Below are 24,457 nucleotides of genomic sequence, written 5' to 3' on the forward strand. Positions count from 1 at the left end.
GTCATTCTTTTACAATTACTCTCAATAAGTCACACTCCTTCTACCAGCTTACGCATCCTGGAAAGCTAGGTTCATTTTTTGACAGATTTGCCCTTCCCTTTACCATCACTACATCCAAATCAACCACAAAGTTTAGTCAGTTTTACTTTGAAGGAGATCTTAAATCTGTTCTTTTCTTTTCATCTCCACTGTTAAATACCCTAGTCCAAGCTATAACACTTGTTAACCTAGACCACAACAATAACTAGACAAGATTTAAATTCCACTTGTGAAATAATAGCAGGATTTCAGTTACTTTGCAAACTGGATACACTATTGACATGTTAATTGGTCCCTCCTTCCACTTATGTCTGCCCCTGATCCCGCCTCACATTATAGAGTACAGTTTTTGAGAATGATAGATCTAATTGTGTTATTCCATTACCCAGAGGCCTTCGGTGCCTCTGGCTTATTCTTCTAGTGAAAGCCCAGTCCTTTAATAATGTGTCCAAGTCCCTGCATGATCTCATGCCTGCCTACCTCTCCAACCTTGTCATTCCCTATTTATTTACCTCACTGCAGTCCTACCAGCCTTCTCTGATCATGGGATACAAGCTCTTTCCTAATTCAAGACCACCACAAATACTCTTTCTGCCTAATGTTTGGAGGCTTTTCTCTTCTCTATTTCTTTACCCCATCTCAAATACACACACACACACACACACACACACACACACACACACACAGGCATTTCATACTTGTTTCATCATCCTTCACATCTCAACCTAAATGTTAACTTTCTTATGGAGTGGTATTTTTATGGAGTCCTTTCCTCACCATTTCCAAGTCAAAATTACTCTCTCAAAGTATCCTGTACCTTTCTTTCCTATCACAAATGCAATTATAGGCTGTAGCACTCTAAGTACATTGCTGTAAGGCTAAGTACTACAACTATATAAGCTAAGTACATTGCTTAGCACATGGGCACTCATATACGTTGCATGAAGAAATGATTACCTGCTAGACCAGATTGGGGAAAGGGGGCAGTGTCTTTCATTTAGTGGTATCTTTCATTTCATTTCTCTGAAAGTCCAGAGACTTTCATCTATCTGGTTTTTACACATATGAAAGCACATAGTAGGTGGTCACTGAGTGTTTGAAGAAATAAAAGGAAGAGAGAAAAAAGAAAGGAAACAGGAAATGAGAAAGGAAATTAGCAAGGGTACCAAAAAGAAAATGAGGAACGCTAAAGCTACATCTAGGATTATAGTCCTTTATCAGAAAAGTCATATCAACTTCCCTCTCACTTAAAAAAAACAAAAACCAAAAAACGGGTATTGGCTATAAAATGTCACCAAGCAATAAAATATGAAACCTCTTGCTGTGATAGTGTTTTGGTGATTTTATTTACTTCTCAATTTAAGAAAATGAGGAACACCAGATGAGGTTTTGCTCAGATATGGCTCCTTGAGTACATACTTTTTAATTAAGACGTAACGTTCTAAAAGTCTTCTAACATGAAGGTACATTTTTATGTTTCTTTGCTTAAATTTATGGATAGCTACTTGGCATCCCCGTGACCAATAGCTTGCCTTTCCATTATATGGAATGTGTGTAAAAGTATTTTATAAACTATAAATGTATGAGTATACTTACTTATTGATTAAGTATAATTAATTATCGCCTACTTATTTCCAAAATTATAGAAAAATATGTCGTAACTGCAAGTGTGGCCAAGAAGAGCATGATGTCCTCTTGAGCAATGAAGAGGATCGAAAAGTGGGAAAACTTTTTGAAGACACCAAATATACCACCCTGATTGCAAAGCTAAAATCAGATGGAATTCCCATGTATAAACGCAATGTCATGATACTGACCAATCCAGTTGCTGCCAAGAAGAATGTCTCCATCAATACTGTTACCTATGAATGGGCTCCGCCTGTCCAGAATCAGGCATTGGTAAGTAATAAGGGGGAAGGGCAATCTCTTTGTTAAAGTTTGGGGCCTACTTACTTAGTGCAATCCTTTAGTGACCTAGTCAATGTCAATCAAGTCAATTATTTTTGTGGAGTTGCCATTACTTTGACTTCCAACTCCTGTTGGTTTTTGAAAGTAAAATTAGATACCTCATATAATTTTCCTGACTACTTAGATATAGTAGTAAATTAGATATAATTTCCTATATATAATTATATAATCCCCTAGATGTAGTAGGGAATTTTTGAGGGAATAGTCTGACATTCTTAATTAGATGAAAAACATGTTTTAACCTAACAGTTACTAGATACATACAAATTTTTTAGGTTTCTATCTTACTCTTGAGAAGATTTCTCTGAAGATAGCAAAGAATATCTGAAAAAGTAGAATTTCTGGCACTCTCTTTTAGAAGTAAAAAAATATTCAACAGTGCATTTTACTATGTAAGGCAAAAAAATAAACAATTTTGTGTCAAACTCCTTTTACTTTTATAACAACTATATAGGGCATTTGGAAGTCTTTTTAAGATTAGTTAAATCATTCAAGTGAATCTTACAATATCTTTTTATATAATGATAAAAATGCTGCTGATCCATAGGCAATTCTAAACATTTAAACATGCCTTCTAAAAATTTGTGTTCTCTTGCAATTATACATTTGTATATTTAGCACAAGTATACATTAGTAACCAAAATCTTTTCATAAACTTTTTATAAACTTGTTAAAATTTCATGGAAAAAAATGTATCTTTCCTATATCTTTTTTGATTGTGTTACCCTCTCAAGATATATATTTTATAAAGACTTACAAATGGATAAGACCCACTTCTTTCTTAAGTAATTTGCTTCTGATGAGTGTTATAAAATACTGCTTGTCTGATGGCCAAGGCATCTCCTGGTTAACAGTGGTCTCCTTGTGGTTCAGGCCAGGCAGTACATGCAGATGCTGCCCAAGGAGAAGCAGCCAGTGGCAGGCTCAGAGGGGGCCCAGTACCGAAAGAAACAGCTGGCAAAGCAGCTCCCTGCACATGACCAGGACCCTTCAAAGTGCCATGAGTTGTCTCCCAAAGAGGTGAAAGAGATGGAACAGTTTGTGAAGAAATACAAGAGCGAAGCTCTGGGAGTAGGTGATGTCAAACTTCCCCGTGAGATGGATGCTCAAAGCACCAACCGAATGTACATCCCTGGTGGGGACAGAAGCACCGCAGCAGCCGTGGGGGCCATGGAGGACAAGTCGGCTGAACACAAAAGAACTCAGTATGTAAGTGCAGAGGTCATGGTGTTGGTACAATTGGTGTATTTTACAGGTTCCCTCCCTTTCTTTGAACATTTTTGAGGAGGGCCATTCCTCCCTTTCCAAAAGGAGTGGGTGAAGGAAATAAGTTAAAAATCAGTTTAGGTTTCTTTCAGTGAGTCATCATGTTTGAAACCTCTGTCTAAAGCCAAATTTTCTGACTGTATGTTGCCAAGGACAATTGTCAGTTTTATGTATACATGATAGTCAGCATTGGTAACTAATCTAGAAAACAATATAACTAATCTAGAATCTGTTTCTAAACATAATTTTGGTGTTAATTGTTTATCTCTTCCCATAAACAATAATAATACATGCTTAGGTTAGTTCAGTTTTGCTTGTGAGAACATGCCTAAAATTCATAATTTAAATTTATGTGGATATACCGTTGATCCTGAAAAACATGAGTTTGAACTGTGCAGATCTACTTATGCAGATTTTTTTATTAATAGTCTAGTACTATAAATGTATTTTCCTTCCATATGATTCTCTTAATAATAATTTTTCTCTAGCTTGCTTTATTGTAAGAATTCAGTGTATAAAAGAAATAACATACAAAATATGTGTTAATTGACAATTCAGGTCAATAGTAGACTATTAGTAGTTAAGTTTGAGAAAGTCAGAAATTAAATGTAGATTTTTGATTGCTTGTGAGGTTAGCACCCCTAACCCCTGTGTTGTTCCAGGGTCAGCTATATAGTCGATCTTATTTTTAAAAAAAATCTGTCTTAGGGAATTAAAGTATTTTTTTTCTTAAGCCTTGAAAGTAAAAGAGAATTGTGATACAGATGAAACTTAGTATCTCATAGATATGATTAACACATTAACCAATAAGGCTTGGTCCTATTAAAAAAAGAGAAAAGGTACTAATAAGCTCTAATATAATCATTTTGAAAGAACCACTTAAAAATTGTGGGGAAAATTGGTGTTGCCCTTTTTCCATAGGTAACTTTAAAGTTTTTTTTTTTGTTGTTTTTTTAAATTTTATTTATTTATGATAGTCACACAGAGAGAGAGAGAGAGAGAGAGAAAGAGAGGCAGAGACATAGGCAGAGGGAGAAGCAGGCTCCATGCACCGGGAGCCCGACGTGGGATTGGATCCTGGGTCTCCAGGATTGCGCCCTGGGCCAAAGGCAGGCGCTAAACTGCTGTGCCACCCAGGGATCCCCCCATAGGTAACTTTAATTCAGGAAATAGTGCTCAGTGTTACCACCAGGGCACAAGAATTAGGTTTGAAAAGCCTGGAGAAAGCTAAGAAATTCCACTTCCCAGAAATACTGACACCTTATTGTCTCTGTGGACAAATTACTAATTTTAGTAGGAGTTCTTTCTCTTGGACGTTGTTTCTCTGAATTCCAACTACACTGATGATGAGAAATGCCAGTCTTACGATGACATATTGTTTTGGATGGCTTCCCTTTCAGTCTTGCTACTGCTGCAAACAGAGTATGAAGGAGGGTGACCCAGCCATCTACGCTGAAAGGGCCGGCTATGATAAGCTGTGGCACCCAGCTTGTTTCGTCTGCAGCACCTGCCACGAACTCCTGGTCGACATGATTTATTTCTGGAAGAATGGAAAGCTATACTGTGGCAGACATTACTGTGACAGTGAGAAACCACGATGTGCTGGCTGCGATGAGGTATGTCCTCTGCGGCCACCGCAGGCAGGCTCCTTGTGCTCCCGTAGAGTCAGTCCCCTTACCATCCTCGCCAGGCCATGCTTAGTGCAAAAGCAACATGAATTAACCAAGCATCAGTCTCTTTATTTACACACAGAGGAGTTGAGTGGAAAAAAACTTGACTTTAGTCATTCGGAGTGTCCACGTTAGTTATGTTGACTAATGAAAGACTGTCCAGAAACATAAAAGATTGATTTGGTAAACTAAATATAACCTGAGTTTAAGCACTAGGTTATTTTCAGACTTTGAGCCCAGAAAAGTAGGTTGTAGTACTTGTGGATCTAAATCCCCATTTGGCCTAAAGAACCTAGCTTTGTCATTTGTAGCAAAAAAAAAAAAAAAAGGAAGATACGTGATTCATCTTATTTTTGCCCTCTTCCCAGTTAATATTCAGCAATGAGTACACCCAGGCAGAAAACCAAAATTGGCATTTGAAACACTTCTGCTGCTTTGACTGTGACAACATCCTAGCTGGGGAAATATATGTGATGGTCAATGACAAGCCGGTGTGCAAGCCCTGCTACGTGAAGAATCATGCTGTGGTAAGAAGCACTGTAGGGTTATGGTCGCCTCGACCTACTTTAGGACTTGATTTTAATGGCTTCATTTAAGCCAATGAGAAACAGAAAGTACAACGCTTAAGTAGGAAGCATGACTCCTACCATAGGGTATTAAAATCCAGGTAATTCAAAAATAATACATGCATTGACTATGAGCCACCTCAAGATTTCCATCTGTACAGTTTACACTACAGATTGTAAGTGCTACTTAGTAATCACATCCCCACTGGAAAAAGTTCTTTAATGGGAACAAGATTGATTGGTTCCCATCCTACAGATCAGAGTCCATTTACATTAATATTTTTAGGAGCTGTTTGTATTCTTTAGCTCTGTTTGAGTGTTTATGGTTTCTGTTCATGTTCCTAGAGTCCCCCACTGTGGCTTCTTCTTTTTTTTAACCTGGAGATTGTACAATGGCTATTTCTTTAAACCCTCGTTGAGTTGATGGAGTATAACAAAATTTGACCCGTGTATTTAGATTTCTTTGCATCAGCCAAACATTTAAATCTTTAATGTGAGAGTATATATTTTTTCTTGGCTCTCCTCTGCTTATACAGAGCTGCTATTGTGTGATGGCCAACAGATAAGTAATTGAGATAAAGGTAGATAAAGAAAGTTGACCATATATAGTAAAACTCTTAATCCAGAGGACGTTAAAATGATAGACATTTACTTCTTTATAAGGAAGATACGTACTAAAGTTCCCATGAGCTATCAAGTAAAGCAGACTCCTGGCTAAGAAATAAAATGACGTATCCTTCTAGGAGTGGGATACTACAGAAATAAGGTAAGTAGTTTTGATGCCAGTGCCAGTTTTTAACCTTTATGCTTTCCCTGAGTACCTGAGTACAATATGTCATTTTCTGTCAATTGTACCTCATCAGTAAATCTCAGGTCCTCACAGTTATGACTACTTCAGACCTTTATTTCTTTGTCATTTGGATTATTGTAGTGACCTCGAATTAGGTGTCCTCACTTCTGTTGTCCGTCTTGTCCGAAGCCACCTTCCGTGATGATGGAAGATCATCTTTCTGAAATGCAAACCTAGTCACTAAGCCTTTGCTTCACAGATCCAGCCCCTTCTTGCCCGTTCAGCCCCTTCTACTACTTATCCGACCTAAGTCATGTTCAACAACTTATTCTCATTTTCTCATTTTCTAGCTTATGCACCGTTCTCAGTCTCCTAGTCGTACTAACTCCTTTGTCTGAGGCATCCTCCTATTCCATCTCACCTGACTCTGCCTCTACCTGTCCCCAGACTCAGTGTAGGCTTCTTTTAGAACCCTTGTCTTGATTTTTTTTTGTCCCAAACTCCACTCCTTTTCCTCTGGTGAGGGTGCCCCTCTGTGTTCCCAGGGGGCACACCTGTGTCTAATTAATACGACCCCTCGGTCTCCTCCCTTAGACTATAAACAGCTGGTGGATAGGGCTTGCCTTTTTATTTCCATGCCCTCAACATCTGCCTTTAGGAAATGTTCAAGTGACTTATTCGAGTTCTAATATTTCTCATTTACTTTGGGGTCAACGTGGACCTTCCTTATACCTGGGAAAAGGATAATGAGTCACCATGTGGCCTGGTACTTAATTTAGCAAAAAACTGCTTCTCTGCATGTTGTTGCTACAGTTTCCCTAAAGGAAGAGGGTTATCATAGCGTGTATTTTATTGCAGAGGTCTCAAGGAGTAGGTCTCAAGGACTTGGATGCAAATTCTGGAGAAACCTGTCTGCTTTATTTTCTAGTTACTAGAACTGCACAGTAGATAATCAGCATTTACCGGATAAAGCTTTAAACAGATGAAGCTGCTTTACTTAACTGTTATAAGCTTCTCTTCATTACATTGTAACTAACCCATAAAGAGAAGTAACCAGAGAGATTATAAAAACAGAGTCCTTAAATTATTTAGCTATAATATAAAGTGCCTGATTTCTTTTAGAAAATTTACTTTCTCAGTAAGATGTACCATTGTCCTTTTTTTTTAAATTAAAATGAACAACTCTCTCCATTGCCTGAATAAGCCAGCTAATAACAAAAAGAGTTATCCGTGCCACATACTAAATGATGTCATGAATTTTGAAGATTGGTTAGTTAAGGTCATCGATCTGCTTAGAACTTTTAATCTTCAAACAGATTATTTGTAGACCTGAAGACAAGATGTCAACTCAAAACAGGGCATTTCTGTGGAAAAAGATTAACTTGGGAAGAGGATAGTGGGAAAAACAATCAATTTGTCTCTACATGGTCTCTGGAATTCTGGTCTCAAATGGCCACTCCCTGGATTCACGTCTCTAGGACTTCACAGGAAGCTCCCACCAGAGAGCTCCCTACAGCATGTGTTGTTAGCTTCTTCACGTTGTGTAGACAAATAAACTAAAAGAAGTAGGGGACATTAAAGGAAATCAGAACTAACTGAAATATTAGAAGTTTAAAAACCCAGAAAAATCAAATGTCAGGCAGAAGGTGGTAAAGCCCATCCTGTCCCTGATGGATTCTATAATCCCCAGGCCCTCCATGAGGCCTAGGCAGCTTTCAGATTTATAAACAATTAGGGGCAATAGATTTTAGCTAGGACTCTGTCAGACTCTGCGATGAATGACACCTTATTAGCAAAACTAAATTATATGAAACCCCAAACCCTAAATTCCTATACCATTCAGTGCATCCATTAGGTTGTTTTTTTTTAACCTAAGCAATTTCCTTGATTTTACAGATGGTTGAATAGTAGTTATCGCTTTTTTTAAATCACAAATAAAAATGAGTTTCAAAAGACATAAAAAGATCCACAAGTCTTATTAGAGGGCTGAGATAAAGAAGGGAAGTCATAGTCTAAAAGCAAAGAATTTAAAATACTGAGAGTGCAATGCTTCTGTTTTACACAAACAGGTTTAAAATATTGAAAAATTATATAAGAAACACAGAAAACTTCGAAGGACAACATTCTAAATATAAAGCTACGAAATATGAATATATGCAAAGCAATTGCTTGCGTGGTACAGCTACAAATGAAGAGCACATTTATAATTAAAACATTCGCTTTTGTTGTATTCAGGAGTAGGGTATTGCTCATAGAGACTATCTCCGTTGCTTCTCAGGAAACACTAAGTTGACCTAACATGGGAAGTAAGCAGCTATTATCTCTGTAATTAGAAATCACGTGGCTCTAAAAGTATGGAAAGTCAGGGCGCCTGGGTGCTCAGCCGGTTAACTGCCCCGCTCTTGATTTCAGCTCAGGTCATTGATGTTAGGATCGTGAGCTCGAGCCCTCGTGGGCTTAAGATTAAGATTCTCTGCCTTTCTCTCTCTCTCTTTCTCTCTCTCTTTCTAAAATAAATAAATAAAATCTTAAAAAATATATGGAAAGCCTATTGCACGTTTGATGTGGGTATTTGTAAACAAGGCCTCACTTCACATCTCCCAGTGAATTGCAGCCACGTTTTTAGGTCTTTTCAAGTAAGGAGGCTCAGGCTGACTGACCTGCCTTCATCTCTCAGTGACCCCTGACGACAATCACATTAAAAGACCAAAGGTGCGGAAGCTTAGGCACTTCCATGCAGTGTAGGACAATCTTTCTTCACTTGTTATAAAATAGTTAAAAACTTTAGGTAGTCACATTCATTCAGAACCTGCACAAACAAGAAGGCCTATGGAGTGTCTAGTGTTCTGGAAGTTTTGATAGGGAAGTTGTTTTTTTTTTTCTGCAAAATTATTGAGTGTTATATTCATTTATTTTCTTCATATATATGTCCAGCTAAAGAAGAAAAATATATGTGTTTGTGGGTGTGGCCATATGTTTTTTTGTACATACACTGAATGGCACAGAAAACATAGTATTAATGTTTTACAATATTAGATGATACATAGATTATGACTTAGAACAGAAGCTAGTTAGCTATAAGTTATATTTTTAGCATAAACTAATTATTCTCAAATACTGTCAGTATTTTTGAGTCCTTAATTATCTTGAACATAATTTTCATTTCATACTGTGTAGAAATTAGTGATATGTCAGAGGTAAGACTAGTAAAACTACTCCTGCAAGGCTTTAGTGAGGAAAAGTTTTTTTTAAGACCATATTTTTAAGAGCTATTTTAGATTTATAACAAAACTGAGAGGAAGACACAGCAATTTCCCATATAACCCCTCCACTTACACATATATAACCTCACTCACTATAACACCAGTCACCTGAATGCTACATTTTTTTTTTTTACCAAGAATGAATCAACATTCACGTATCATCACCCCAAGTCCGTAGTTCACCTTAGTTTCATTCTTGGTGAATGTACCTTCATTTTGGTGTTGTATCTTCTGTGGATTTGGACAAATGTATAGAATGGGCAAATGACTGTACCCATCATTTTAATGCCATAGAGAATATTTCCACTGCCCTAAATGTCCTCTCCCACCTCCTTATCCCCACCCCTGGCAACCACTAATCTTTTTATTTTCTCCATAGTTTTGTCTTTGCCAGAATGTCATGGAGTTGGAATCATACAGTATGTTGCTTTTTTCGATTGGTTTCTTTCACTAGGCAACGTGCCTCTCAAGTTCCTCCATGTCTTTCCATGGTTTGGCAGCTCCTACCTTTTTAGCACCGGCTAATATTCCATCGTCTGTAGGCACCACAGTGTATTTATCCCTTTACCGACTGAAGGGCATCTTGGTCGCTTCCAAATTTTGGCAGTTGTGAATAAAGATTCTTTAAATATCAATGTGCAAATTTTTGTGGGGTGTGAGTTTTCACCTCCTTTAGGTCAATCCCAAGGAGCATGATTTTGGATTGTATGATAACTGTATGTTTAGTTTTCTGAAAAAAAACTGTCTCCCAAAGTGGCTACACATTTTGCATTCATTCCCACCAGGAATGAATGAGAGTTCGTGGTATTCCACATCTTCAGCAGCATTTAGTATTACAGGAAAAATGTAGAACTTCTTATAATTGCTGAAGTGCGGTCTAATAGAAGACACTGGAATAAAACTGCTTTGAAACTTGCCATTAGGACCTTGCCTCGAACACCATGGGGATACCCTACAAGCACCAAATCACCTGTTTGGTTTTCACCTGTTATTTCTCAGAGTGCTCAGCATGAGGACCACCCCACCCCCACCCCCACCCCCACCAGTCGCTGGCTAATGAGATTAGCTAGAGGGCCACTCTCAGTTACATGTTTCTGAGAGGGTCATTCTCAGTTTAATTTACCATCTGAAAGAAATGTGTTTTTGTTCAGCCATGAAAATGTCACCATCACAGTTTGACCTCTCATCCTCTTATTTGTGAAATCGACTTAACAGGTATGCCAAGGATGCCACAATGCCATCGATCCTGAGGTGCAGCGGGTGACCTATAACAATTTCAGCTGGCATGCATCCACAGAGTGCTTTTTGTGTTCCTGCTGCAGCAAGTGTCTCATTGGGCAGAAGTTCATGCCAGTAGAAGGCATGGTTTTCTGTTCAGTGGAGTGTAAGAAGATGATGTCTTAAGAGGAAAGCACCAAGCAATATTGAGTCGTAGCTATCCTAAGTGGTCTGCATTTCTACTGTAAAATGCAATTTGGAAAAATAAATGGAAAAAAAGAAACTGTAAAGGAAACCAGGAGATTGTGCTTAGTATCTTTCTTTGCTGTTTTTCCTCATCAATTTTTTTTTTCATCTCAATTGTTAAAACCTGCTTTAAGCATTTGAATTTTAAAACAGTAAAGAATTTTATCTTTCCCTAGCTTTCCACATATAAAATCTTGGAGGTGGAAGCTTGGATTTAATTAATCTTCATATGCCTATCCCCCTGTGCCAAACAAACGGTATATATGAACACTTAAAATTAGTGTGCCGAACGGAAGGATGCGCACTGCTAGCTCTATGCTCTTTTTCCTCCCTTGTGTGAAATGAAAGGAAATTAAACTTGCCCTAATGCCAAGGCTCTACATTTATTGCCTTATCTTATTCACTGAACTTTGTAGTGATACTCAGTGAGTTCTTCTGACAGAGAAAAGAGAAAGCAGAGTACAGAGAGCTCTTATCATTCTGATGGCTTTGCATTTGCTCTTTTCTCATTTAGGCAGAGGTGGCTTTATCGCATTTCCCTATTTTTTTTTTTTTAACTTGCCCTACCTCTCAGCATTCTCTTTGTAAGCTGATGACCTCTCTCCGTGGCCTTAAATACTTTATTGTCACATGTGGCATCCACTTTTTTTTTTCTTCTTTTTTTACTTCTGTAGATGATTTCTGTCTTGGACGTAAAAGCCAAGCCATTCATTTATGTTTTCAATCCAAAGAATATGTATACTGTTTCTACCCGAGAAACTGTAACTTGTCATGATTGCACTTGTCTACCATGGTTTGGATGGACTTTTTTTTGCATGAATTTATTCTATTATAATGGATACTGTCATATGGTGCTTCTAAGCCTGTTCAAGGGGATGTATCGAATGTCTTCTTTGCCTGTATACTTCCATCCTTAGATATTTCTAATCTTTATTTTTCCCTGTATACTTCAATACATAGCTATGCACTATAAAAATGAAACTGAATGAAGTAAATGAGTGAATGATATGTATATTCAAAATAAAGTCTCTTTCACTTCAACAGTTGTGCCTTTTATATTCATATCCTTTCCCTTTGAGGAAAGAAAAAATCCTTCTGCAATTGAGCATTTGTCGCAGCAGGGGGCGATGCCTCCATGGGTAAAGCCTCAAACAAAAATAAAAAGCTGTTTCTGACAAGACAGGAAATTAGGCTTTTCATTATGCTGAAGGGGGCTACATTTTATGAAACCTTTTTTTGAGAGAGAGAGAGAGAGAGAGCGAGCGAGCACGAGTGGGGAGGGGCAGAGAGAGGAGAAAGAGAGAACCTAAAACAAGCTCCACACTCGCGCAGAGCCCCACGCGGGGCTCAATGTCAAGGCCCTGAGATCATGACCTGCAAACAACAAATTTAAGTTCATGCAGTTTTGTCTTTCAGAAAAGATACGTGTCATTTTAACTGACGTTTGGGTAAGCTGTATCCTTTCGAGGTGAATCTAACAAATATTACTCATACTTGAATTGTTTTTTTGCTTTTCTAACAACTTTTTTTCATGATTACCTATTGTGAAAAAGAAAGCAAGTGTGGGGTGATAGTAGATTAACTCTTCCCAGTATGAACAGATCATGAGATGTCTTTCCTTTTCCTTTTCTTTTTTCCCAGCCTGAAGTATTTCTGTCATAGTGGGAGTAGTGGTTTTCTATGACACATACTCAGAATAATTTGCTTTGGATTTTTTTTTTTTTCCCAGCTCATGATTATTTGGCTGATCCTGCTTTTCCTAAATTCCATACCCCTTCCCACCCACCATTCACACACTATCACTAACACACATAGGCACATTTATTCCTTCTGCACTACGCCTTTCTCAGCCACGAAAAAGTGTCTTGAACACATGTCACCTTGTCTAAAGAAGTAATCTAATCTTGCATACAATTTTAAATGCTTATATCACAGACGTCCATCATTGTCTATAAATACCACTTTATGCTTGCTCTTTTTACTTTTATCTCAATGGCAACAAATATATTTTCGATAGCATTTTTTCCACAGAGTTAGACAAGTTAACTTTCCCAGGCATCCCTAGGTGGGAATAAATTGAAACAATTCCCCTGCATATTAACACGGCCACTCTGCGTGGCCGCCTGCACAGCATTCCTGGGACTGAGGTAGAATCAGGATGTTTTGGGGATGCCAGAGGCCCCCCAAAATTCACCAAATCCAACATTCACTATTCAAGGCACTGATTGCATACATGTTAGAGATTTCCTAAAAGAAAAGTACTTTATCTGGGAAATACAGAGCTTCTGAGTTTAACACTTTACCCTGAATTATTTTCAATTTGGTCAAGAAAATGAACTGTAATGAACTGTATGTCATACAAGGGAATGAGCGCTATTTTTAATTGTTGATCAGGTTTTTTTTAAATTCTTTGAATACTTTGCCCTATAACAAAAGAATAAAATGGTTACAGATTTTCTAAGATTTATTTTTCCTCCAGCATTTAGGATAGGCTCACCCTCTCACTCCCCACTATGACTTTATGTTCTGATTTGTCCTCATTCTAACCAATGGTTTTCTTGGTACACGGACCAATGTTAAATCCTCTCCTTGCAATAAGAAAAAAGAAAGGGAAGAAATGACTGTTTTTATCTGGATCCATGCATTGCTTTCCTTCAAAAGTAGATATTGGCTTTTGTTTGCTAATTTCTCAAGGGTCAATAAATGGAAATAAATCTCTATCATCCAAATCCCATCTAAGTTCTAATTTCCAGAGGTAGAGTGTATCGTTTCCGTACTCAATATAGAAAGCATTAACAACCATGTCTACGCAGTTAGCAGTAGAGAGACATTCACTCTGGAAGGACTAGACTGGGAGGAAGAGAATATCAGAATATGAACCACTCAGAGAGCAAGAGACGTCTTTTTCCCTCCTGCAGAAGCCACCATCTTGAACATTAAAAGGTAAAAGGTTATGGGTGGTTCTCTTACTCCCTACTCTGCTGTGGGTACTGGAGAACAGGGGGTTTCTTTCCTGACTCAGGAAGTTCAAAAGATTTTGACCCATCAGTTGTTGAAGAATAGTGAGGTGAGGTAATAATACATTCATCATCCTATTGGAAGAATAGGACATGTAAGAATGATTAATCATGAACTCATTCACAGAAACTGCACATATCCTGTTCATCTCTAGCAGAAGAATTTTGCTTGTAACCCTTGGATATAGTAATAATTTTGAAAAATCGGTGGATTTCTGTTATTTGATCCCGTTGAGAAATACGAGTTACTTAAGAGAAACACTAGCCTTCTTACTTGTAGATTTTTATTTTTTTCTGAAATGAGGGCCTGTGAGGTTTCTTTCTTTGATAGACTCTAGCTAAAACTTCTGTGACTCTGAAATCTTCAAGCGTAGATTTCCAAATCTGACTTTGAAGTATTTCAGCCCGATTTTACCGGCAAGAGATTCATTATTGACTCATTCTTAAGGAATTTCCAACATGCAGTGTTTAAGCTCATCCAACTTCACCATGGTTACCAAAGAGACTCCATAACCCAAGATCAGTATTAAGGCTTTGTCTCAAGATGCCCTGGCATATCTGAACTTGTCTTCTGGGCATTCACTTAATTCCTCAGAAAACTTATGACTCCGTCAACATCTCCATAAAACAGCATTTTACCACAGATTCTTACTAGATATGCCCTGCCCTTCTTCCTAACTTCTGATTTAAATGCTCAGCGACAACTTTGATGATTGCACTGAATACTCACAGATACGAAAAGGACCCACTGTGCTGGGGTGTACATAACCTGAAACACATACTTGCTTGATTAGTTGAGTCTTTTTTTTCATATATTTATCAGGTATTAAAATAGCTTTAGCTAATTATTCTGTCTCTTCATGGGAACAACATGTCATTGTAGCTTCTATTTAATTTCATGATGTATTTTGAAACACTCAAAACAAGATATCATTAACCTTTGATACTTGTTTTGAATGGCATTTTATGCTGACATTCATGAAGGCTACTATTGATTTTTTTTTTCAATGACACTTCACCCCAGAATATCTTGACCTTCAGACAATGATAACAAAACAACTCTCACCCCATTGTCTTTACTAGAGTCTGCCATTACTGAATGTGGAGACGTTAGAGTTGACGGCCCCATAAGTACTGACTGTGAAGGCATCATGGTATGGTTTAAAGGAGGACTGGGTTTAGGAGTCTAGACACCTTCTGATTGTCTAGACGCCTTCACCTACTGATTGTCCCTCTTCTCCTCACAGTTACAGCTGAGTAGGATGGAGAACAAAATCACTGGATTTGAGGAGTCTAGGAAATAATAGGCCCAAGTGTAGGATAGACATCTAGAAATATGTTGAAGTCACCAAGCATAACAATAGGGAAAATGGTTGAGAGAAGAATCCGAAGCCAAAAGCTACCAGAAAATGTGAAGGGGTATCCTAGAATTTGGTTGAAGATGACAACTAAGGGTAGAAATAGGTGGTAAAGTTTGGGGCTATCTACATAAATATTTCAGAGAACTGTGATTCTGTTAGGGGGATTAAAAAAAAAAAAGGAATTAGTGGAAATACCAACAGAGCATGAGGAAGACATTGACACCAGAGGCACGTTGGAATGCCTGTATGAGAGCAAAAACAACTGGCTTCTACTGGAAAATACTCCAGAAGAAACAGAGACCTTGACGGAAACCTGGCTATCAGCTGGAACAAGGAGATGAAGCAGTTGAGAGTACAGGGCGTTTGCACTTCACAGAAGCTGGAATTCAGAGGACACAGAGGTAAAGTTAGGGAGTGTGGGAAGGGATGGGGCCAGATTAAGGGATTTTCAAAGCAGAATGGATATCAGATTTCCAAATGAGGCCAAAAAATCTAGATGCCTGGAGTAAACAGAGCAGAGAGACATACCAAGGTTAGTTCCGGTAGTTTGCTGGAGAGGAATGAGTAATCAATTAGGAATGCTTTTGGCTGTAAGTAACTAAAAACACAGCTCAGGGTGGCTTAAAGGCAAGACACAGGCTAGTCCGAATTTGACTCAGAACAAGCTCTTTTAATTTCCCAGCTCTGCCATTCTCAAGTTTGTTCTTTTTTTTTTTTTAATTTTTTTTTTAATTTTTATTTATTTATGATAGTCACAGAGAGAGAGAGAGAGAGGCAGAGACACAGGCAGAGGAAGAAGCAGGCTCCATTCACCGGGAGCCTGACGTGGGATTCGATCCCGGGTCTCCAGGATCGCGCCCTGGGCCAAAGGCAGGCGCCAAACCGCTGTGCCACCCAGGGATCCCTCAAGTTTGTCCTTTCATTCAAATGCCAGTCCCTCACATAACAGCACCCAAAGTGTAAAGCAGAGGTGGGGCAAAAGGGTATTTTACTCAATTAACAAGAAGAAACATCTTTCCCAGGAGCCCCCGGCCGACTTACCTACCCTTCCATTTCATTGGCTCTAGAACTAGGTCACCCGCTCAGAGAAAAAGGGAAGCTATAGGTTTGATTGACTTATAAGTCCAGCATAATGCACACCCTAAAGGCCGGGCGCATGATCCCCCAGAACAAAATTAATTTGCTGATATAGGAAGAGAGGTAATGGCTGTCGAGTTGGCAAACAACACTATGGTGAATACTTATTTACAGCTCCGGATCTATGGGCCGCTACGGTGGATAATTAGAGTTCAGATTCTTGAGCTGTAGGCTATAGGGTTGCGGGGCAGCTGTTTAGTTCTGAAGCTCGGGGTTTCTGTTGGCTTGTGAGATGACACAGGCATCATTTGGGGTATCTCTTAGGATGCCGGAGAACGGCCAGAGATGATGTGGAGTCCCAGAAAGAGATGCTACAGGTCCTGCGATGATGACTGGTTACTAGATTTTGCTTGACTTGCTCCCCCCCGCCCCCATCTCATTCTATCTAACGATCCATTTCCAGTCACAGGTCGTTGTTACTTCCTCTGTCAAAGGCTCCCTCTCCTTATATCTTATTCCTCGGTTTCCCTACCACGCTGACTTATCTAACCATCCGAAGCCTCTATTTGAACCCGTCTCTGCCAATACTATACCCAACACTGTAGTTGATGACCTCACCGTTTCTCACCAGGGATATCGTAAGTTCCTATCAGGCCTTCCTGCCTATAAGTCTCACCCTCTCACCCTCATGCTCACTCAGTGGTTCTCAAACTTTAGTGTGCAGCAACCTCCCTGGAGGGCTTGTTCACTACAGATTCCTGGGCCCCACTCCCCAGAGTTTCTGATTCCGTTGGTCTTAGGTGGGGCCTAAGTATCTGCATCTAAAAAGTTTCCAGGTGATGCTGATGCTGAATATCTGGGTCCACACTCTGAGAAACACTGTGCTGATCCATTCCCTATTCTCCTCCTGGAGTGCAATACAAAGATGGAATTTCTGTTCTCCTACTTAAAAATCTAATAGGGATCCAGCCTCTTTCTCGAACAGTCCGTACATACACATTGTCATCTAGCCATACCTAAATGCTTATAGTTTCTTGAAGTTAGCAACTTCCTTCATACATCCATGACTGCAAAGGTAGCGAGCTACCTGTGAGAAGCTGACCCGTGACACTCTCACACCCTACTAAGTTTGTGACCCACTCTCTGTGCTCCCACAAAGGTGGTTTCTTTTTTTTTTTTTTTTTATCATTTTACTTTTATCATTACCCTAATGGAGTGCAGGAATATATTATTCATTATATTTTCCCTGGAACCCAGTAGAGCACTTAACACTTGATATGTGTCTCTGAAATGGTGAATAACAAAATGAATTAGGTGACATGTGAATAAGCCATGGTAAGAGTTTTACTAGTTGATAGGTAATTCATTTGGTCAATTTTTTTAAAAAATGGATCAGTAGAAGAAATATGGCTCAGTAAGTTAAAAAAAATTTACTTGAATTTTTTTCAAAATGACGATAAAGGATCATCATTTTAGAGTTGCCCTTAGCAATACTTACTAAAATTCCCTCTGCTCTCCTTCTGCTCTCCTTACACCTCCAGTTGCTCTCTCCACAAGGCTCCTAAGCCTCGATCCTACCGAATTTCTCTTCTCTTGCACTCCTCATGTCCACTTCTCTCCATTGCTTCATTCATTCATTTATGCACTCACTGAGTATTTATTTATTGAATCAATCAATATTTATCGAACCGAACTTATCTCCAGTGAGGCTGTATTTCCCAGCATCCACTGCAGGAGTTCTCTAGGCTTGGCCCTTAAAACTCAAGATTCCCAAAGAGATGGTGAAGCCAAGAGATAAAGGAGGCAGCCTTCTCCATACTGCTGCACACTGGAACATGATGTAGGTAAGAAGTAAGCATTTATTGTTCTAAGCCACTGAGATTAGGGTTGTTTTTCATGAGGTTAACCTTTCTTAACTAGTAGAGATAAATAAAGCAGATCATTTACTAATTCTACAAATATACCTTGACTAGGTCAAGTGTTATACTGAGATACTGGGAAACTGGAGGCGAATAAGATAAAACTTCCGCCCTCAATTCTTCATAGGATCATGGGGAAGACAAACAGGTAAACAGAAAATTAGACGAATGACAACCTGTTCCTGAAAGGAGACGATAGAAATGATCCTAAGGTCACTCAGATATTGAAATATCGTCTCTAATTAACAGGTTATTTTCATTGTCTTCCTAAAATAGTGGGTAGATAAATAGAAGCACTGCAAAACTCGAGTCCAAAATACCTGGTCACAGTGTGATTGAAGGACAGGAGGAGTCAAGGACAACCCCCGAACCACATTCCTGCCAATTGGAGGAATGGCAGTGACAGAAATGGAAACTTTTATGGAGGAGGTAGGTTAAGAGAAAAAAAATGAATTTTTTTGGAATATGTTGTGTGAGGCAGGTGTAGGGTATAGTTTGGAACCTGAAAGCTGAATCTCAGGAAAAACTGGCCAGATATGTAGATAAAGTACCAATAAACACAAATTATGTTGGCACCTCATATTAGCTGACAAAAAAGGGTCCTAATCTCCCTACAAAATGTGACTATATGCCAGTGATACTTTCGAAATGATTTTCATGTCACTTTCTATTTTTCCGGGGTAAAATTAAGACAAGTTTACTATACTTTCTCTTTACTGAAGAATTAGAAATTATGCTAGTAGTTTTGGTACTTCTGTTTGGTACGATAGACATCGAAAGTTCTGAGCAACCACTTAACCTGTTTGTGTCTCAATTTCTCATCCATAAAATGGGAACATCAATCCCTATTGGCAGACTGCATTTTCAAAAATAGCCCTAGTAATATTTGTGGTCTCACATGTTCTTCCAGGACCTTGCCACTCACCATCTGGAATCTATCTTCCCTCCCCTTGCGCCTGAGGGGGACTTTGTGACTACTAGGATGAACAGAATGTGGCAAGCACGCCTTCCTAGACTGGGTCACAACAAGTGTGACCTCTCTAGCCTATAGCAAGGGATGGGGCCCAGTCATCATTCTTTGAGGAGGCCCCAAGTAGCCCACTTGGAGATTCCACGTGGAAAAGTCCACATGGAGAGGAACTCAGTCTCCCTGCCCAATGCCACCATCAACTTCCAGACACGAGTGAATGAATCTCCAAATGATTCCATTCCCCAGTCTCGAGTCTTCCAGCTGAAGCCCCCAGTGTCAGCAGAGACAAGCTGAACCCACTGCGTCCTATCCATATTCCCAACCACAAATGCCATGAACATAATTAATGGGTGTTTTATGCCACAGAACTTGAGGGTAATTTGTCATGCAGCCCTGGTACCTGGAAGACCTGTTGTACAGAATTAGTTGATACGTAAAAGGAGAATTCCTGCAAAACACGTGAATTTACTCCCTATGCTACAAAATGTTATTTATACAAACATCCTACTTAAGATACTAACTCATCCTTTTATCTGCCTTTCCTCTCCCTTTGCTTAAAGATTTATACAAACGTGCAGTCTTAATAAACATAAGTCCATAAACTCCATCTGTGGAGTTTATAAACCTAAGGAACATTCATAATAACCCTGACTCGGAAAACCTGGTGTATACTGTTTTTCAAGACAGCACATTCTGGAGGTTAGGATCACAGTGCGGGAGCAAAAGGAAGGCCTGGATTCCTACTGGGAGTCCGTAGTTCTTGAATTCCTATGCTAGACAAACGGAATCCTTAGCCCTCCAGTTGCCAAGATGAGAAACACTTCAGGGCTGCTAAGGATTCAGTGGGAAAGAATTTAGAACACAGGGCCTTGTTTATTCTCCAAGTTCTGTGAAATAAAAATCATTTATTTAAGGTAGATTGAGAGGGGACTGATTAATCACCCCCAAGTTCCCAAGTACTATGGATGTAAAACTATGTCCAATACAGGCTTTGCCCCTCCAGAAGTTCACAATCTCGTATCTTATAAAGGAAATAAGTGTTTAATCCACTGTGATCCATGGAATAGTAGGGATAAAATATGGAGATTAGCCTGGAGGTTTGTCAATACTCAGAATTTATCAGAGAACACTGGTATGTGATACTATTCATAATCAGTTATTTACCCAATTTCTTATAATCATTTTTCTCACATTTGAAAATGAATTACTTCCTTTGAATTGCAATTTATACCATGTAAGGATCATACCTTCGATGAAATTAAGCATATATGAGTGAATTGTGGGGTGCCTGGGTGGCTTAGTCAGTTAAGCATCTACCTTCGGCTCAGGCCATGATCCCGGGGCCCTGAGATCGAGCCCTGTGTTGGGCTCCCTGCTCAGTCTGCTTCTTCCTACCCCTTTTCCTCTGCCCCTTCTCACTTGTGATTTCTCTCTCTCTCTCTCAAATAAATAAATATTAAAAAGAAAAAAAAAAAGTGAATTGTAAGGGGGTATATGAGGGTTTGGCCAGCCCTGCTTAACTAAGGCACGTGGTACATTATTTTCCCCCACCCCCCCACATCTTCTCTTTCTTTCCTTGTTCCAAACAACATTTTGCTAATGGACTTAAAATAGAGGCTGGGAAGAGAAGCTGGAGGACCATGTAGGACCACAGCAACTTAAAGTACTTTCATTCTGAACTGATTTTCCACCCCTCACTGTATCTAACCAAAAGCCACCATACCCCGTATTTTCCAATATCAGAAAATACCCTGTGCAGTTTTGCAAAATCTATGAGGTAACCGTAAGGCACTGCTGCAAAATCGCCATCACCATTGACTATTTATTAAGGATTCCCCTCTGCCCTGTGGTGGCCTAAGAGCCAGCACACCCTCTAAGGCCCTGCTGTAAGGGGTTGCCTGGGGGTGGGGGGCGTCAGTGCCCTTACTGAAGGCTGAGGAGAATTCTTGCTTCTTATAAAAGAAACATAGGAATGTCTTTACTTCTCAAAAGGCCTTTGGAGGAGGAGGGTCCTAGAGCCTTTGTCGGGAGTACTTCATCTGCATTTTACCAAAGGAGGGGTTCCTAGCTGTGAATAACCCTTCCTAGGTGTGTGTCAGTGTTGGGGCAAGCATTTTATTTATTTATTTATTTGAGAGAGAGAGAGAGCACGAGTGAGAGAACACGAGTCAGGTCAAGGGCCAAGAGAGAGGGAGAGGCCAGCAGCCCACTGAGCGGGGAGCCGGCGTGGGGCTCCATCCCAGGACCCCAGGATCGTGGCCCGTGCTCAAGGCAGCATCTTAACCCACGGAGGCACCAGGCACTCGAGAAACCCCCTGAACCACCCAGGCGCCCGTGGGGCAAGCATTGTATATAACGTGAGAGCAAATTTTGGCTGAAACACTGTTTTAAACCAAGTTCATTGTTAGTCAGTCTCTTTTTAAAACTGCCCTTCAGGGGATCCCTGGGTGGTGTAGCGGTTTGGCGCCTGCCTTTGGCCCAGGGTGCGATCCTGGAGACCCGGGATCGAGTCCCACGTCGGGCTCCCGGTGCATGGAGCCTGCTTCTCCCTCTCTCTCTCTCTCACTGTGTGCCTATCATAAATAAATAAAAATTTTAAAAAAAAATTTTTAAACTGCCCTTCCCATTCTTTTGAACAGCAGAGCTAGCCATCGTTCTAAAAGCTCTGTACAGATGCACTCACTCCCTTGGAGGTAGGTTTTATAGCATTTTACAGATAAGGAAACTGAGGACAATGAGACTGTGCAATTTGACCAAGGCCACAAAACTAGGAAGCAGAAGAACTGGAATTTGAACTTTGTCAATCCAGCCTCAAACTCCGAATTCTTACTTCACCGTATTGCCATCCTGACCACATGTCTCTTCCCTCTCATATAAACTATACCAGGCCATCAAAAAAAAAAATTTTTTTTTGTTTTGCTTGTTGGCCCTTCCACAGGGATTTCTTCTGTGCACATTTGCTTTAACTTAGCCCACCTTTTAGAGAAAGTTCTCTCCTTATAGACTTGCTCCACGTTGCATTGATTCTGGGTCACGCAACCAGCAGCAGCCCCATGTCAGCCTGTTAAAGACAAAACTCTTTCTGTTTCTGAACCAAATCCCTCATATTCTGAGCTGAAAACAAGGATTGCCCTGCTGAGGTGCCAAGGGAAACATACTTACATTATGAAGTTTTCTAGCAAATGTTTTGGAGATTTTAAAGGGGCAGCTTTCTAAATATCTGAGGCTTGTACAAACAACCCAGACACCAGGCTCGCTGTGCAGCCCAGCCTTTGTTTCTGGGTTGTATGATCCTCCTGAAAACCAGCTCAGCTGTTGCAAGGCCTATTTATCTACCGTCCAACAGGACCGACGAATGTTTTCTAGGCCTGAAGTAATCAAAATTAGTACTCCGGGTCTTTGATTTTTGAAATGGGCATTGTGAATATGATTTTGGCATTCTCTAACAGATTTCAAAGCGGAATCAGAGGTTTATGTTTATAAAGTTTATAATCATTCTACAAAGTTCAAGCCATTTGGCAGTGCTTGGGAAACTTAAAAAGAGTAATAAAAGGTTACCACGAGGAATCCAGAGCTGCCTTGTATGGTAATGCCGACTCAAACCGGCACATACTTCAGCATTACAAGTTTAAGGGGGGATCAGTATGTAGCTGCAGACCTAGCTGCGTGCAACCCAGCGGCTTGCTGGTTGCACAATGAGTAAGGGACTTTGGAACATTTACAGTTAACGTCTCAGCTTTGAAAACATATTAGGGAAAGGAGAGAGAGAGAAAGAGGAGAGAGAGAGAAGAAAGGCAGAGAGAAAAAGAGAGAAACTGTGCACTTTTGGGGTCTCATTTACCAAGTATTTATTAGCCTCCTTGATTGTTTTTCAGCATCAGCAGCCCTGCCTTGCTTTGCAATCGTAAACTGTGCACTTGTGCCAACCCGGAATGCACACTGTGTTCCTGCCCAGCCCGAGCTCCCACTGAATCCGTGCCCTCTCAAACTCTGCTAGCCCAAGCTCTTGATTTGCTGGCAGCCGGTAAAAGGGGTTTCCGCATGAATCATAGCGTGTGGGAGGCTGAGCGGTATACCCTACACTTGTGCCATAATCTGCATGGAATGTATTCGAAATAGAAGACAGAAATCTAGAGTTTAGTTCAACATCCTTCTTCAAGCACATTCTCAAGAAATTTGGAGCGCAATACGGAAAAATCACGATGTCTCTTCTGCTATGGAAAAGTTCGCCTCCAAAAGGACAGGGCCCAAGTTGCACACGTTCAGGCTCTGAGGTCCCTGATTTAGGAAAGAATCTGGTTTTTGACCCTTTTGTGTGACTCAGTGTTCCTGTTCAGGTAATAAAAGTCGTCTGTCCTTTGGTGAACTAAAGTGGAAAGACGTGTGGTTGAGGTGCACGGTTGCCAGACAAAGACTTCCATGAGTTCTGTTGAACAAATTTAAAGTCTGATGGGTCACATCTTTCAAGGCAAGAAGGCTCAAGGATATTACAAGAGAGGTCTGTTTTTAAAAGTCAGGACAGACATGAGAACACTATTCCCCACCATATTTCTTCACTTGGTTATGCTAAGTTGAAGAGAATAGGTTTACTTATCAGCAAAACACACTTATCTGGCAAGATGAATTAAGACCAGCTATCAAATTCTAAGTTTCATTTCATTTCAAGGAAACTAGACAGGCTAACCAAATCTTCTTTCTTCTTAATCTCATAAAATACCCAAACATCTTAGATGAAAAAAGAAAAGACTGGTGAAGGTGTTTTTGGATGAATGGAAAAACTGGAAAATTTATGGCTATAGCCATAAATTATAGCTTAGACTTTGCACTGAAAGCTAACTGTAATGCGATGAAATGCCGGGACACCTGCACCCCGATGTTTCTAGCAGCAATGTCCACAATAGCCAGACTGTGGAAGGAGCCTCGGTGTCCATGGAAAGATGAATGGACAAAGAAGATGTGGTCTATGTATACAATGGAATATTCCTCAGCCATTAGAAACGACAAATACCCACCATTTGCTTTGATGTGGATGGAACTGGAGGGTATTATGCTGAGTGAAATAAGTCAGTCGGAGAAGGACAATCATT

The 24,457-nt window shown here is 39.8% G+C and overlaps 1 protein-coding gene and 1 long non-coding RNA gene across 2 annotated transcripts in view; both read left to right on the plus strand.

Annotated features, from left to right (window-relative positions):
- Window positions 1-12,067, plus strand: part of TES (testin LIM domain protein) — a 47,035-nt gene extending 34,968 nt beyond the window's left edge. Inside the window, exons 3-7 of the mRNA XM_072764846.1 lie at window positions 1,686-1,938; window positions 2,881-3,216; window positions 4,674-4,889; window positions 5,312-5,470; window positions 10,778-12,067. Coding sequence (XP_072620947.1) covers window positions 1,686-1,938; window positions 2,881-3,216; window positions 4,674-4,889; window positions 5,312-5,470; window positions 10,778-10,966 — 1,153 coding nt within the window. The 3' untranslated portion in view covers window positions 10,967-12,067. The remainder of the gene's footprint in view (window positions 1-1,685; window positions 1,939-2,880; window positions 3,217-4,673; window positions 4,890-5,311; window positions 5,471-10,777) is intronic.
- A 281-nt stretch (window positions 12,068-12,348) lies between these two features.
- Window positions 12,349-23,741, plus strand: LOC140599751 (uncharacterized). Its single transcript, XR_012002763.1, has 5 exons — window positions 12,349-15,805; window positions 16,806-18,325; window positions 18,455-18,548; window positions 18,677-18,829; window positions 23,246-23,741. It is a non-coding gene; the product is annotated as an uncharacterized lncRNA (long non-coding RNA).
- Window positions 23,742-24,457: the final 716 nt, after the last annotated feature.

Source organism: Vulpes vulpes, chromosome 7 (assembly GCF_048418805.1).
Source record: "Vulpes vulpes isolate BD-2025 chromosome 7, VulVul3, whole genome shotgun sequence".
In the NCBI taxonomy this organism is placed as follows: domain Eukaryota; kingdom Metazoa; phylum Chordata; class Mammalia; order Carnivora; family Canidae; genus Vulpes; species Vulpes vulpes.